The sequence below is a fragment of the Rattus norvegicus genome, chromosome 3, assembly GCF_036323735.1.
Source record: "Rattus norvegicus strain BN/NHsdMcwi chromosome 3, GRCr8, whole genome shotgun sequence".
Taxonomy (NCBI): Eukaryota; Metazoa; Chordata; class Mammalia; order Rodentia; family Muridae; genus Rattus; species Rattus norvegicus.
In genome coordinates this window covers 138,338,010-138,352,421 of record NC_086021.1, presented here as the reverse complement: position 1 = coordinate 138,352,421, position 14,412 = coordinate 138,338,010, and the positions used below count along the sequence as shown (strand labels likewise).

Here is a 14,412-nt window from a genome sequence, read left to right as displayed (position 1 = left end):
CATTGGCATTCCCAATTAACCACCCATGGCTGCCAGGAATGTCTGGTTTTGCCTTTCATGTGCTCTATAACATTTTGAGACACAGGTGATTGTAAACCCTTCCCAGTCACCTTGGTGGGTAATAATTGCCTTACCCAACCATACAGCTCCCCACCCACAAATTCCACAGCAAGGGTGACATTTGCACCCTTCAGGAACTAACTCCCCACGGTGGCTTCTTTGGATACACTCAGTGAGTTGTTACCTCTGTGTAATAAACCCTTTATTCTGATGACAGACAGGACAATGATTGCAATGTCCTCAACTGCCAATCCATCTAATGTGTTGTCACTTCCAAAAGTGGGTATGGGCTCAACTCTGAAGAGTAACAACCCAGGGCTGTAGCTGCAGCAGCTCAGTGTCGGTTTTCTGACTTGTGTGGGTTCCCAGCACCACAAAATAAAAAGTAAATGCCAGACAGTACTACAGACAAACTATTAGGACACCGGCCCTGCACACTAGCAAGAAGAGGAAAGGATGCAGGGATGGCAGGAATGCTCAAAGCCCTTGGCAGAGCTGGGGGTGTGGTCATACAGAATGCCTCGAGTACAGGAGGCACTGAGTTTGCCCACTGTACTGGGAAAACAAAATCAGAAATGTAAGCCAAAGGAATTCCACTTTAGACTTGAGCTGGCAAAGGCACTCAAACACACTAGGATGACTGGTAGGACTGTCCATAGATGCAGGGTGTGGGCCTACATACAATTCTGCACTAGGGGATCAGGTACAGTATGTTCTCCGTGGCTGTTTATAGGGATGGGTCAGGTAACATAGGGGAGATTCGGGAAGGACTGAGCAGGAAGGAAACACATTGCCTGTGTACTCACCCCCTCCTGCCTATGTGACCCTAAATTTAAGGCAGGAGGCTGGATTTCCTCAGCAGCGTGGGCATTCCCTGAAGGGAAAGCCGTGTCCAGAATCAAGCATGGAGCAGAGAGGCCCCCATACTCACTAGAACCAGGCAGACTGCAGGGACAGGCAAGCAGTAGGGGACAGGAGGGGAAGATTGGTGTTCTACACTCATCCACATTCCCGTCTGACGTCAGGAGAAAGGCCTTCACCACATGGCTAAACCCAGGGCCACCTTGCCAAGTTTGAGAGCCTAAATCTAAAGGAAAAGGCTACAGAACTGCCTGGGACCCAGGAACCTGCTTTCTTTCCTCACCTTTCCTGAGTATACCCTTTGTACTGGCTGGTTTTGTGTGTCAACTTGATACAAGCTGGAGTTACTGCAGAGAAAGGAACCTCCCTTGAGGAAATGCCTCCATGAGACCCAGCTGCAAGGCATTTTCTCAATTAGTGATCAAGGGACAAGGGCTCAGCCCCTTGTGGGTGGTGTCATGCCTGGGCTTGGGTTCTATAAGAGAGCAAGCTGAGCAAACCAGGGGAAGCAAGGAAACATCTCTCCATGGCCTCTGCATCAGCTCCTGCTTCCTGCCCTATGTGAGTGCCAGTCCTGACCTTCTTTGGTGATGAACAGCAACATTCAGTAACCTGAATAAACTTTTTCCTCCACAGTTTGCTTCTTGAACATGTTTGTGCAGGAATAGAAACCCTGACTAAGACACCCTTCCCCACCAAGAAACAACAGGGCAGGCACTGGCCCTTGAAGTTCCTCCCAGGGAATGGTTTGGGGAGAGGGAGTACACATCATGGTACAAGGTGGCTTGAGCAGGATTCCTGTAGGGCTTCTGCTGACAGAAGGGTCTTTTATCATTTACTTGTACAGGTGGGGCAGGGTACACTGTATGGCATACACATGGAGGTCAGAGAACAGTTCTCTCCCTCTTCACATGGGCTCTGGGGATTGAACTCAGGTCATTTGCCAACCCAAGAGATCGGGGAAACCACTCTACACTGTAACACCTCCACCCGCACCCCAGCAGGAATCTGACATAGAAAAGAGGCCAGCCCATGACAACTCTCAGAACTCAAGAGAGAGAGAGAACGCCAGCTATGCAAGCAGGTGAGCGTCCTACACACCGCCGACCCTCCAATCACCGCTCAAGATGGTTTCCCACCATCAAAGGAAACTAAAAGGACAGACAGAGCTCAAAACAGACACACCATTTATTTAGGAAACAAAAATGTCTTCCAGAATTTACATTTGTTACACTCTAAAATCAAAAGTTGTGTGTTGCTTTGCCAAACCCTCAACCAGGTAAGACATGTGAACACCCAAAATTTTCTCAGAATCCCAGAGTCAGAGGCTGCAACAACAACTGTTTGTTGTTTTGGTTTTTCTATTTTGTTTTTGAGACAGTGTCTCACTATATAGCTTTGGCTGTCCAGAAATTCAATATGTAAACCAGGCTGGCTTTGAACTCACAAAGATCTGTTCGCCTCTTCCTCCCGAATTCTGGGATTAAAAGTGTGCACCACCATGCCTGGTCAAAGGGAACTCTTGAATCTCAAAGGGCAGGAGTTTAGTGTCACCTGGCCCTGAGTTCTCTGGTGTAGAGCCAGCCGCTCCTCCAAGAACTGGCTGCTGAAGCTGCCCGGATCCCCGGCAGGGGGAACCCAGAGGAGTGCCTGCCTCCCAGGGTGTCCTGCACTAGGCCCCCCACACCCATGGCCCTAGTGGTCCCCAGCCCCATCAGTCACACCAAAGTACTCTTGGAGCTTGAACAGAGCCCGGAAGCGATGGGAAATGGTGTTCTTCTCAGCCTTCGGCATCTCTGCATACCTAACGGGAAAGAGAAGCCACTCAGGAAATAGGGAACCCAGATATTGGGAGGATAGGCACCCAACTGCCACCCTGGAGTCCAAATCTTTTTTTAATCCAATTTTTAAAAAGTTATTCTTCTGTCATATTACATCTCAACTGAAGTTTCCCCTCCCTCCTCTCCTCCCAGACCTTCCCCCATCCACCCCCAAATCCACTCTTCTTTCAGAAAAGGGCAGGTCTCCCAGGGATATCAACCAAGCACAGCATATCAAGTTTCAGTAAGACGAGGCATATCCCCTTGTATTAAGGCTGGATGAGGCAACCCAGTAGGAGGAAAAGGATCCCCAAAGCAGGCAACAGGGTCAGAGGCGACCCCACTCCCGCTGTTGTGATCCCACAATAACACCAAGCTGCACAACCATGACATATATGCAGAGACCCAGCTCAGACTCTAGCTGCACAACCATGACATATATGCAGGGACCCAGCTCAGACTCTAGCTGCACAACCATGACATATATGCAGAGACCCAGCTCAGACCCAGACAGTCTATGTGTGTTGCTACAGTTTCTGTGTGCCCCCGTGAACCCTGGTTATTGATTCTGTGTTTTTCCTTGTGGTATTCCTGTCCCCTCTGGCTCCTACAATCAATCCTTCCTCCCCTTCCTCCCTAGGATTCCCTGCAATGGAGCCCAAATCTTAATGATTTTATTTGTGGGCTGGGGGTGGGAGTTCCCCTGAAGGTAAAAACTGTACACAGAACCCGTGAACAAGCAAAGAGCAGGCGGGCCCCAGCACACCATGTTTGAGCCCCAGCACACCATGTTTGAGCCCCAGCACACGGCCTTTCACCAGGAGAAAGCTAGGAAAGCTGCCACAGACTACAGCTTATCAGCCCATTAAGTCAGACAGTTTAAACCCTCCATAAGACAGACACCCACAGTAATGGGCTTGGAGAGAAGATGAAATTGCTCTGCTGGGTCCGAGGTTCTGGGGACAAGATGAGGTAAGTGATGGAGCCTGGCAGATCAAACAGCAGCCTCAGAGCACTGTGAAGACACTGCCACAGAGGGGAGAGGTCACATCCTGCCTGTAGGCTTCAGAACTGGCTCACACTGTAATGTCAGTCCCTGAGGTCCACAGTGTCTTCTGACCTCTGGTCAGTATGCTCCTCTGGTATACAGACATGCATGCATACTGACAAAACGCCCATGAACGTAAAATAAACAAACAGATAAGAATAAACTCAGTTCCTCATCTAACTAGATTCCAAGGGCTCTGTGACCATCCAAGCAGAGGAAATTGCTCACACCCAAGGAATGCCGAGCAAGGCTGCGGCAGTGTTCTCACCCTGTGAGGTGCTGGCAAGGGAGCCAGTCTGGGAAGCTGGTCCTGTTATGGCTCTGTGTAAGTACGCGGTAAATGTGAAGTGGTGAGAGCATGCTCTACTGTATGGGTCTCATGTGTCTACCTGGAGCTACAAAGGTGTGCATTTTCCCAGCCCAGATGGGGCTAGTGTCATCCCATAAAACCACAAGGCTTATACATCTCAATAGGCAGGGCCAGAGAATGGGAGTCAGCCGGCCACAAAATGGGAGCTGGGAGCAGAACCCAGCTATCTGTGTTGCCCTGCCATGGACTAGGTAACCTGCATTCCTGTGTGCACTCCAGTGCAAACAGGTCAGCTGGAAGAGAAGTCTGCATGACCTATGTACACGTGACTGCACACAGGCAACAGACCCAAGCCTATGAACCAGAGAAGAAATTTGGGCTTCTTACGTTTGCTCATATCCATCAGGCTGAAAGCAGGGATCCCAGCCGAAGTCCCGGCTACCTCGAGGCATCACAATCTGTCCCTGGAAAAGGGAAGGAAGGGTGTAACTGGATGTGCTGGACTAGAGTGCGTTTCTCTAGTTTGTGAATCTGAATGAACCTCAATTATTCAAAGTGTAGTTCAAAGGAGCCACAGTGCCTATAAATTCGTCAGACACATTAGTAAGGTGTGGAGCAGTAACTGGGCGACATGGGGCAAGCCTGTAGTCAGAGCACTCAGGAAGCTGAAGCAGGAGGATTGCTCAATTACCAGGCCAGTCAGGACTACATAGCAAGATTTTATCTTTAAAAAAATCAGAAGCCAGGCATGATGGCACACACCTTTAATCCAAGCACTCAGGAGGCAGGCAGATTCTTGTGAGTTCAAGGCCAGCCTGGTCCACAAAGTGAGTCCTGGACAGCTAGGGCTACACAAAGAAACCCTATCTCAAAAAAAAAAAAAAAAAAAAAAAAAACCCAAGATGGCAGGAGGCAGAGGCAGGTGGCTTTCTATGAGTTCAAGGTTAGCCTGGTTTACACAGTGAGAACGTGCAAAGAACCAATGCCACAAAAGGACAGCAACCCGAGGTTGTCCCCAAGGACCACTGACAGCTCACATTAGCTGTAACTCCAGCTCCAGGGGATGGGATAGCTCTGGCCTCCTTGGGCACCTGCTCTCATGTGCACATAACCACAAGCAGGCAGACACACAGACACACAGACACACACAGAGACAGACAGACAGATAGACACACACACACCTGCACACAGTTAAAAGAAAAGAGATTGCTTTGTGTTCTCTGTGTGCTTTCTTTTGTTAATACTATTCAGAATTTTAACCCAACAGAGTAATACAAAGTGTCTATACGGCCCCAACTGGGGAACTAGGTTTTATCTTGGCTGAAGGGACACGGAGCAAACTGGAAGGCAGACGGGGCACTGGCCTGACTAGCTCTACTGGTGGTTTGGTGGACCCCAAGAAAAGCGACTACACCTGAGGTTTGATAGGCAACACTGGGGGTGGCTGAATGGCCACTGGCCAAGTGAGCGTAAGTGAGGGACTGAAATGCTGGCTCAGTGGTTGGACATCTGCACAGCATGCAAAGGCTCCACCTCCACACCATAAAACTTTACAATTCTGTGTTAACGAAAACGCTCACGAAGAGCCCCGTGGTGGTGGCACACACCTCTCATCCCAGTACTCAGGAGTCAGAGGCAGACAGCTCTCAGGTGAAAGCCAGCCTGGTCTACAGAGTAAGTTCTAGGACATCCAGGGTTACAGAGAAACCCTGTCTATAAAAACCAAAATAAATAAATAAACAAATTGGAAAGGCTGGGAGACAATCAAGATTAGCTGTAGGCCAGGCACGGGGCACACACCTACTTGGGAGGCTTAAGTGGTCTCTGAGTTGAGGCCAGCCTAATCTACATAGTGAGTTCCGGGACATCGAGACTTACATAATACAGACCTTGCCTCAAAGCAAAAATGGGAGTAGCAGGGGATGAGAGTATTGCAGAGTGGTCAAAATGGCACAGAACTACCCTCCCCACTGGGAGGTAAGAGGAATAGGCTCTGAAGTTCAAGGTCCACCTCGGCCACACAAGTTCAAGGCCAACCTCAAACACCTGAGACTATCTCAAAAACCCGAGTGGGGAGGAGACAGGCCCTGGCAGAGGAACAAGGCAGTCTCAAGTCTTAGCAGCTGGCCCATAGCTTTGGTTCTTTTTTTTTTTTTTTGGGGGGGGGGGTTCTTTTTTTCGGAGCTGGGGACCGAACCCAGGGCCTTGCGCTTCCTAGGTAAGCGCTCTACCACTGAGCTAAATCCCCAACCCCCCATAGCTTTGGTTTTGAGAGCCATTCCTCCCATTTATGCATCTGCATCTTACTGGGACCTACAGTGGCATGATCTAAACATATAAGGTTAGGGGTCAAATAGATCTGGGGACTAACATTTTTCTAATTGTGGTGTTCAGGTTTGTCTCACAGCAAGCACAGTACACAAAAGCCACTGCTAACTCTAGTGTCTTCTTGTTTTGTTCCTGAAGAAGATCATGAGCCACGTGCTTAAGCCACAGCCTCCTGTGGTGACCTGCACAGCTCTTCAGGTGGGTACTCACCGGGGTCTTGCCTCTGAACAGGAGCACTGGCTGGCTGGGGTCCCCAGTGCTGAGAGCGAATGTGCAGAGTGCATAGGCTGATTTGTCTTCAAAGCCGGCCAGGAGCTGGTAGAGACCTGCAGGCACATAGTGAGGCTCAGTGAATCCACACTGTCTAGTCCCTGCCCTTACCGCAGAAACTCAGGGGTGTGGAGGGATTCTCCAAACTGCACTGTGTTGGGAGGCTGAAAAGGCTGCATTCTGGGCCTCAATGGGGAGCTGGAGCCTCTCTTCAGGCTCTGAAACAAACTAAAACAAGGTTCTTTGTGGAGATCGGGGTCTTGAGTAGCCCAACTTGGCCTTTGTAGCCCAGGCTGTATTGGAGCATAAGATCCTCTGCCACAACCCTGTAAATGCTGGGATAGCAAGTACACAACATGGCACTTGGATTACACGGCACTAGGGAAGGAATCCAGAACTTTATACATGTCAGGCAAGTATTCTGACAACAGAGCTTCCTCCCAAGCCTTTGTTGTTGAGCCAGGGTCTCAGGTAGTCCAGGCTAGCCTTTAACATCTGAGGATGACCTATAGTTCAGAGTTACAGCTCTGAGGATACAGCCTTAGATTACCGTGCATGGCTCTATTTTTGTTTAAAAAAATAAAAAAATTCTTGCTTTGTAGCCCAGTCTGAAATGTGAGACGCTCCCTAGTACTGGAACGTGCCTCCATATTTTGCTATCATTAGATTGTTCCAAAACAAAATGGTTTTGTTTTTAAGAATTTGTTTTTATGTATATAAGTGTTTCGGTTGTTTATGTGTGTACTGGTGTCCATTGGCATCCAGAGGCCAGAAGAAGATGCCAGGCTGTTTAGAACTAAAGTTATAGGCAGTTGTAAGCAGACTTGTAAGTTCTGGGAACCGAACCCAGGTCCTCTGCAAGAGCAACAAGTACACTTAGCCACTGAGCCGTCGCTCCAGCCTGCTTTTGTTGTTTTTTTGTTTTATTTTGTTTAAACTGATTACTTAGTGGGGACTACACCCAAACTCAGCCCCAAAAGATCCCTGGGATGGAACAACGGGGATACGTACCTTCAGGCTTCAGCTTCTGCAGAAACCATTTTCTGCAAAAGACAGAACAGAGAGTCAGGTACAAAGAGCAGGATCTCCTATCGACTGCTCTGCCCTACATCTGACAGGGATTGGATCCCCAGACGTAAGAGAATGAAAAGGCATGTCTCAAGTCAAAACTAAGAAAATAACACAAGTCTGGGGGTATAGCTCGGCAGTGTAGGAAAGGAGACAAGAGGGAAGGGCAGGGGGCTACAGGGGAGCCAGGGAAACTGAAGGAAAGGGAAGAGAAAGAGAGAAAATGTATCTAATAAAAGAAGAACAACGGAGCCAGACAGGCAGCACAGAGGCGGCTCAACATGCAAAGGAAGGCAAGACCCTCCATGGCAACTAGGAAACACCTAGGCTAAAGCAGGAAGACTACCACAAGTGCTGGGCAAACCTGGGCAAGTTTCGGGCCAGACTGGGCTAGAGTGAGGCTCTCAAGTGAGGCTCTCAAGAAAACAAACTAAAGCCAAATCAAGGAAGCAAGTGGTAAAACACTTCACATTCCCTAAACTGCAAAATACTAGAGTCACAGTAGTGCTGGTGGGACAGTGGGGCACGCAGACTACGTTAAATGTGTGCGCTGTAGCTCTGACAAAACAGGCAGTAAGCAGTCTTTATTGTAAGTCTTACTCTTTATTTTCCCGAAACAGGATGTCAGCTCATCTCTGAAATAAGCAGACACCACTTGTTTTTTTTATATTTTTTTTTAAAATTTATTTTATGTATGTGAGTACAATGTTGTTGTCTTGACACACCAGAAGAGTGCATGGGATTCCCTTACGGATGGTTGTGAGCCACCATGTGGTTGCTGGGATTTGAACTCAGGACCTTTAGAAGAGCAGTCAGTGCTCTTAACCACTGAGCCATCTCTCCAGTCCCAGACACCACTTTTTAATCTCACTTACATAACCACATTCTCATAGTTAAAGAAAACTCTATCGCTCTGATTGCTTGCTTAGTTTATGATAGACTCCCATGTAGCCTAGACTGGCCTATAACTCTCTATGTAGCCCAGGATGACCCAAAACTTTTGACCTACTTGTCCCTAATCTTGCAAGTGCTGGAATTTTGCACTACCACACAGGCTCAGCAGGTGAGTAATGCAGGGCCAGGGGCTGAACGCAGACCTTTACTACACAACAAAGGCAAGCACTACCAACCGAGTTACATCCTCAGCCACCTCTGATACCCTTTATTATTTTGTATATACGTCAGTGTTTTGCCTACATATATGTGTACGCACCACATGTGTACCTGGTGCGTGCAGAGGCAGAAATGGATGTTGAGGAAGCTTCAGATGGTTGTGAGCTGCCATGTGGGTGATGGAAATTAAACCCAGTCCTTTACAAGAGCAGCCAATGCTCCTAACAGCTGAAGCATCTCTCCAGCCCCTCTTTAAGATTTACTTATGTGTGTGTGTGCATGTGTACATGTGTATGTGGTTGCATGTGCACACAAATGTACAGGTACCTGTGGAGGCCAGCAAAGGGTGCTGCATCCCTTGACGCTGGAGTTACAGGAGTGTGTAAGCTGGATGTGGATGCTGGACTCCAGTCCTCAGGACTGACCAACGGACACTCTTCAAGACTGAGGTATCCCTCCAGGACCCTGTCTCTGATATTCTTTGAGACAGAGTCTCACTGTGTAGCTCTAGCTGGCTCAGAACTCACTATGCAAACCAGGCTGGCCTCAACCTCAGACAGCTGCCTGTCTCTTGCCTCCTGGGATTAAAGGTGTGCACCAGTACACACTGCTCTTTTCTTCTTTGTTTGTTTTTTTTCCCACCCCACCCCCCTTGTTTTCTTGATTTTAAGATTTATGTTATATTTAAATTGTGTGTGTGTGTGTGTGTGTGTGTGTGTGTGTGACAGCAAGCAAGAGAGAGAGAGAGAGAGAGAGAGAGGGGGGGGGGAGGGGGAGGGAGGGAGGAGAGGGGGGGGGGAGGGAGGAGAGAGGGGGAGGAGGGAGGGGGTGATACAGGTGGCCCAAGAAAGCCAGAAGCATGAGATTCCTTCCATAAGCTGATTTAGGGCTAAGAATCACACCTGGGTCCAGCGGAAGACCAGCAAGAACTCCCAACCACTGAGCCACTTCTCCAGCCCTATCTTTGGTCGTCTCGATTCTTCCTTGGTGGTGATGTCAAGACAGTGAATGGCCCATAATGTCAGCTAACTAATCTTCTTACTATTCTGGGACTTTGGTGGATGGGCTCCTAAAGGGTGTCATAGTTAGGGTTTTACTGCTATGAACAGACACCATGACCAAGGCAAGACTTATAAGGGACAATATTTAATTGGAGCTGGCTTACACGTTCACAGGTTCAATCCAGGCGGGAACATGGCAGCATCCAGGCAGGCATGGTACTGGAGAAGTTGAGAGTTCTACAAATTCACCTGAAGGTTGCTAGTGGAAGACTGACTTCCAGGCAGCTAAGGTGAGGGTCTTAAGCCCACGCCCACAGTGGCACACCTACTCCAACAGGGCCACACCTCCTAACAGTACCAGTCCCCGGGGCCAAGCCTATACAAACCATCACAAGGGGTAGAGGTGATTGTAGGAGTACTCACATGTAGGGGCCAGGCAGTCCCCCAAGTGCATTAAAGCACAAACAGGTATCCTCCACCAGAACAGGGCCCTGCACCTGTAACACAAAGACGGCCCTGAGTCACGTAGGCTGGGGCCTAGCCTACAGCTACATGAGGGTGAGATCTGCAGCTATAGGTCCATCAAGAGCCATACAACTCAGCTTTCTCTGTCTTCAGTTTAGAGGTATGGACGTCAGAGCACTGGACAGATAAAACTGTGTTCAACAAAGAACAGTGAAGGGCTGGAAATCAGCTAGGGAGGTTGACTCCATAATGTGCTCCTCCCAGTTCTGTGTGAGTGCAAGGGTGTGGGGTTGGCTAGGTGGAAGGAAAACATATGGTTGGAATGTATGGATGTAAGAATCAGAAGGGTGAGAGCTGGAACAGGCAGTGTTCCAAGCTACCACTGAAGCAGCCTAGCTGGACAAGCCACAACTATTTTATTCTCTGCCGGTTCCCACAAGGCACAGGCCCCAGGAGCCACAGGAAGGCAGGATGGGGGTGGGGGGTGGTCCACAAATGCTACCTACCTGTCGAGCTGCCTCCTGACACTTCTGTATGGAAATTTCATCCGGTTCTCCCTGATACTCAGGCACTTATCAGGAAAACAGACAGACAGATGTACACAGTCAGGACATAGGAAGACAGACAAATCAAACCACTTTTTAAAATGAACAAAACAGAAACATACGGTCAATTTTCTGCGCCACCAAAGTGCATGGAAACTTATCTCCTAGAATCTGAATGACCTGTTCCAAAATGAAAGACATTTGTCACACCATTTGCTAACAATTCCTCATTTCCCGGTTACTGTATGAGGTGTCACCCACCTGTCTCATCAGGTATGGGTCCTATCAGTCCTCTAAAGCTTATCAAGTTGGACCCATAAAGCCTCACCTCAACTTTCAGAGGCCCACTGAATTAGCATGCCTTCTTCTTACCCCATCCTTTCCAACCTCTGGTTTTGTTTTTTCCCTGTTTACCCTTTTATCTAGAATACTTTTTCCCCTTCAGTACTCTAAAAAGGCACTTGGCCTCCTAGTCCCAAATTCTCTACCAAGGCTTAGCAAGAATAGCCAACAGCAAAGAAAGCTGCTGTGTGCTTTCACTAACCCCCTAGTTGACATTCACCGCTTTCCGGCTTAGAATAGCAAGCCAGGCTGGACCAGCAGCTCCCACGACTGATCCTTCTTCTTTAACTGTGTAGCCTTGGCTGGCCTGGAATTCACTGTACAGCAAGCGCTCCACCTGCAGTTCACAGTATAGCACTGGCTGGCCTGGACAATTTCCTGCCCTCACTAGTCACCCCTCAACTCAGTACTAGTATTACAGGAATGCGCCAGCCCCCTAGCTTCCCAGTGACTTTTAACCCTGTTGAAATCAGGGGCCAGAGTGGTGTGAGCCACCAGGTATGCGTAGCTACTGTTTTGAGAATTATAACTTAATACAGTTTATTTTCTTAGTATTTCTGTGGTGCTAGGCATATACTTTATCACTCTGCCCCACCCCAACACACACACACACACACACACACACACGCATGTACGCACGTACGCACACACGTTTTTATGAGACCAGCTTTCACTATGTAACTCAAGGTCCTCCTATTTCAGCTTCCAGAATGCTAAAATTAGAAGCATGTACCACCATGTCCCCTTTCTGTACATTAGACTATTATTTCTATTTCGATAGGAAAATTGTATGTTCGAGGCCAGCCAAGGCTATATCCTTCCTATCTTAGAAGGAAAGAAGCGGGGCTGGACAGATAGTTCAGTGGTTAAGAGCACGGACTGCTCTTCCAGAGGTCCTGAGCTCTAATCCCAGCAACCACATTGTGGCTCACAACCATCTGTAATGGGATCCAATGTTCTCTTCTGGTGTCCTCTTCTGAGGACAACTACAGTGTACTCATATATAATAAATAAACCTTTAAAAGGAAAGGATTCACTGCATCCACAGGCCTGAAAGCCTGAGCTTGTCAAGCAAGCCATGGTGTAAGAAGAGACCCAACTCCTCAGAGTTATCCTCTGACCTCATGCCCCTCCCCCAACACACACACACACACACACACACACACACACACACACACACTCTTAAAATATATTGTTTTTAAGGCAGAGAGGTGGAAAGAAACTTCTCCTGAGTATCCAGTCAGGTGAGTATGGCAACTCACACCGGTCATTCCAAATCCTGTCCCCAGGCAGGTTAAAGGGGGAAGATCAGAAGTTCAAGGTCAACTCAGCTACAGAGTCCCAATTTCAAAAAAATGGGGAGGGGACACAAGGGGCTAGAAAGATGGCTCAGTGGTTAGGGGCATCTCTTGCTCTTGCAGAGGACCCTAATTTGGTTCCTAACACCCACAGTATGGCTCACAACAATCTGTAACTCCAGGCTCAGTGAATCCAATGCCCTCTCCTGGTCTCCACACATGCATGCGGTGCACAGACATATGAAAACTCAGTGACTTTTTAACTGGGGATGTTGTGCTGCGCTATGCTTCTATGGGAAGAGCGCTTGCAACACAAGCACAGTGACCTGAGTTCTGGTCCCCTGCACCACATAAAACTCTGGGGCAGTCATGCTACCTGTAACCTTAGTACAGAAGAGGCGGAGACAGACACAGAAGAATTGCTTGAGCTCACTACACCACCAAATAGCACACTCTGGGTTTACTGAAACTCTGCCATAAGAGAATACAGAGGAATACACTCATTGGCAATCTGTAAATCCTGGATTAGATCCAAGTTAAATAAATCTCTGGGTCTTCGTTCTAAAAGTTGTAGCACGTAAAGTTTTGACAAACTTGTCACAATTTTCTTTTGTTAACCTGCCTTTTGTTATACTGTGGTCACGATTCTTATGAGGTATTACACATCTCAGAATATGGAAAGTGCCCAAGGGTAGATGGATCATAGCGAGGTGTGAATTACTCAGTTTGGATCAACCCCCACCCACCCACACAAACACACACGCTGCCTTTACTTTTGAGATGGGGAGGTGTCTGAATCACGTTTGAAATCTAGGGGGTAAGGGGTGATCTATCTCTGTTCCAGATGCCACTATTCCGGCTTCCATAGCCCACTGACTTTACCAGCTCATCTAAAAACATGTGAGGTGGAGCACGCGTGCAGACCCAGAATTCGGAAAACAGAGAATAAAGCTAATCCTGACTACACAGCAGGGTCATGCTAGCCAGGACCACACGAGCCGTTATCTCAAAAATAATAATTATATATATAAAAAAAAATTCTCTGACCCTCAAGGAGTCACACTCCACGGTCAAACACCCCAAGCTCAGTCCTTCAACACAGCCAGGGGCTAATCCACATTCCCCGAGGATCCAACTCCCGATGTTTCCCTAGTGAGGAAAGCCCAGCAACCCAATCTCCACCCGCCTCCGAGACAGTTCCCATCCCCACAACACCTCCTCCAGCTTCTTTGCGTTTCCCGTCACAAACACTATCTTCTTCCCAACCAAAGACGCGGCCATTGCAAGCGCGGGTTACGGTCCAGAATGCCCAGAAACGCTTTGCCGGGAAGGCACTTCCGGCTGGAGGCGGAAGTAGGTAGCTCGGTTTCCGGCCCTGTCTGAAACCTGAAGCTCGGCTAAGGCCGCGGCTGTCTTCAACCCGGAGGTGGAAGCCGCTGCAGACGCCCAATCACTGCGACTGCTGCCTGAGGCTCTAGGGACGCGCGCAGAGGAGTGGAGAGGTCTCTCAGCGCGCGGATCCTCTGCTACAACCCTCGGAGAGCCAAGAAGCCGCACCCTGACCAATTGCAGACCCGTGTCGGGTGTGGTGTGCGCCCCTCGGGAACCTCAAACTTTGTCAACAAAGACTATCTTCTAGACAGGGCTCGAAGCCTGAGTGTCTATCCTAACCTCATTGCGGAACTTAAAACAGCACGACCAAGCCATCCGTTATCTGTTAGCCCTGGGAGCTAGTGTTTCCACTCCTTTTCTCTTGCCCAGTTAACCCTATCCCTTCTCCATTCCTTCTCAGTATCTGCATTGGGAATATAACAAGGAAGATTGGAGTGACCCTATTAGCCCTACCCTGTGTGTGCATGAGCCCGCTAAAGCAAGAAGAGGGC

General features: G+C 48.7%; 1 protein-coding gene across 1 annotated transcript; it reads right to left on the bottom strand.

Annotated features, from left to right (window-relative positions):
- Positions 1-2,092: 2,092 nt before the first annotated feature.
- Positions 2,093-13,873, bottom strand: Itpa (inosine triphosphatase). Its single transcript, NM_001107774.1, has 8 exons — positions 13,745-13,873; positions 11,012-11,069; positions 10,851-10,915; positions 10,303-10,376; positions 7,709-7,740; positions 6,638-6,753; positions 4,487-4,563; positions 2,093-2,725 (listed from the first exon to the last, which is right to left on the bottom strand). Exons 1-8 carry the CDS (start codon positions 13,808-13,810, stop codon positions 2,617-2,619), a joined length of 597 nt encoding a protein of 198 aa, NP_001101244.1. The 5' UTR covers positions 13,811-13,873; the 3' UTR covers positions 2,093-2,616.
- Between the last annotated feature and the right edge of the window lie 539 nt (positions 13,874-14,412).

What these genes read in the sequence shown, in the direction of transcription:
- Itpa (NM_001107774.1), bottom strand. Translation starts at nt 13,810, where the DNA reads ATGGCCGCGTCTTTGGTTGGGAAGAAGATAGTGTTTGTGACGGGAAAC. An exon ending in GGTGGCGCAGAAAATTGACC is followed by an intron (nt 10,916 to 11,011) that starts GTATGTTTCTGT and finishes TTTCCTGATAAG; the next exon opens with TGCCTGAGTATCAGGGAGAA. An exon ending in GCAGAAGCTGAAGCCTGAAG is followed by an intron (nt 6,754 to 7,708) that starts GTACGTATCCCC and finishes ATGTGCCTGCAG; the next exon opens with GTCTCTACCAGCTCCTGGCC.